This window comes from Sphaeroforma arctica (genome assembly GCF_001186125.1).
Source record: "Sphaeroforma arctica JP610 unplaced genomic scaffold supercont1.8629, whole genome shotgun sequence".
NCBI lineage: Eukaryota > Ichthyosporea > Ichthyophonida > Sphaeroforma > Sphaeroforma arctica.
In genome coordinates this window covers 1-1205 of record NW_014031929.1, presented here as the reverse complement: position 1 = coordinate 1205, position 1205 = coordinate 1, and the positions used below count along the sequence as shown (strand labels likewise).

General features: G+C 43.9%; 1 protein-coding gene across 1 annotated transcript; it reads left to right on the top strand.

Annotated features, from left to right (window-relative positions):
• Nucleotides 1–83: 83 nt before the first annotated feature.
• SARC_16672 (hypothetical protein) lies at nt 84–389 on the top strand (the record flags this gene model as incomplete). Its single annotated transcript, XM_014289224.1, has 1 exon — nt 84–389. A coding segment is annotated over one exon (306 nt), but the record flags the coding sequence as incomplete, so codon positions are not given.
• Between the last annotated feature and the right edge of the window lie 816 nt (nt 390–1205).

Here is a 1205-nt window from a genome sequence, read left to right as displayed (position 1 = left end):
TATATATAGTGTGTCTGTATTTGTGTATATGTGTGTTTGTGTGTGCGTATTACACTACATACTCGTTGCATGCACCGTTGCAGAAGTTAGAGAGTTCGTTCATGTCAATCCACAGCCCATCTACGTGCACGGAGTCGTCTTCATCCGGTCCTAAAAAGCGCGCGATATCTGCGGCCCACCAAGCAGACGTTTTCGGGTGGAAGAAATCGGGAAATGCTACCAAGCCAGGCCAAACTCTGCGAAAATTATTGGGCGGTTTAGGTAGAGGCGGCAAAAGGTGTAGAATAATACCAGTCACTCACAACAACCAAACACCCGGAAATGCTTCTAAACCCGGCCAAACTCTGCAAACTTTGGGCGATTTGGATGTATATCCGGAGAGAACATAGTTAAATTGGGTTGATAGACGGGCGGGAATTGGGGTGAGCTATCTCCGAAATATTTTGGGGTAAGACCAAATCCGCAAACGCTACGCAATTTGGCCATACTGTGTGAGAAATTTGTGGGAGATGTGGGTGGATTATATGTGGAAAGACATAATACATGACAAATAACGATACACCTAAACACTATGAACTCAGGTGAGGGATATACACAGACTATCAAGCAGATGTTTTCTGGTCCGGAAAGTCCAACCCCCTATCGAAAGAGAGCATATCTCGGGGTGCCGTAGCACAATAGGACAGGTACTCAAAAAAGTGACGTACAAACGTCTATGCTGAAAGTAGTAGTATGTGACTGAAACGAACAAAGGAGTGCTGCGCATATGGTGATAAAAAATATCAATGAATCTCTCACTCAAAAAAAAAAAAAGGGAAGAGTGAGGAGGTTTGCTAGTTTCAGCTTGAGCTCAGGTGTCTGTGCCCCACCCATAGAAGAATCACAATGTATGCAGAGGGGGTACACTGGCTATAGTCCGAATGAAGCGAAACATGTGAGATTATGCCGATGGCTATATTAATAGTCATTGCAAGGTATCAAGCCGTATTCAGCATAAGGTGATGGAGAATACCGACGGATGGAAGGGTGGTACTGTATGTAAAAGGTTCACAACCTATAGAACGAAGTCGGATATAATCTATATTTATAAATATACATATATATGTGTGTGTGTGTGTGTGTGTGTGTGTGTGTGTGTGTGTGTGTGTGTGTGTGTGTGTGTGTGTGTGTGTGTGTGTGTGTGTGTGTGTGTGTGTGTGTGTGTG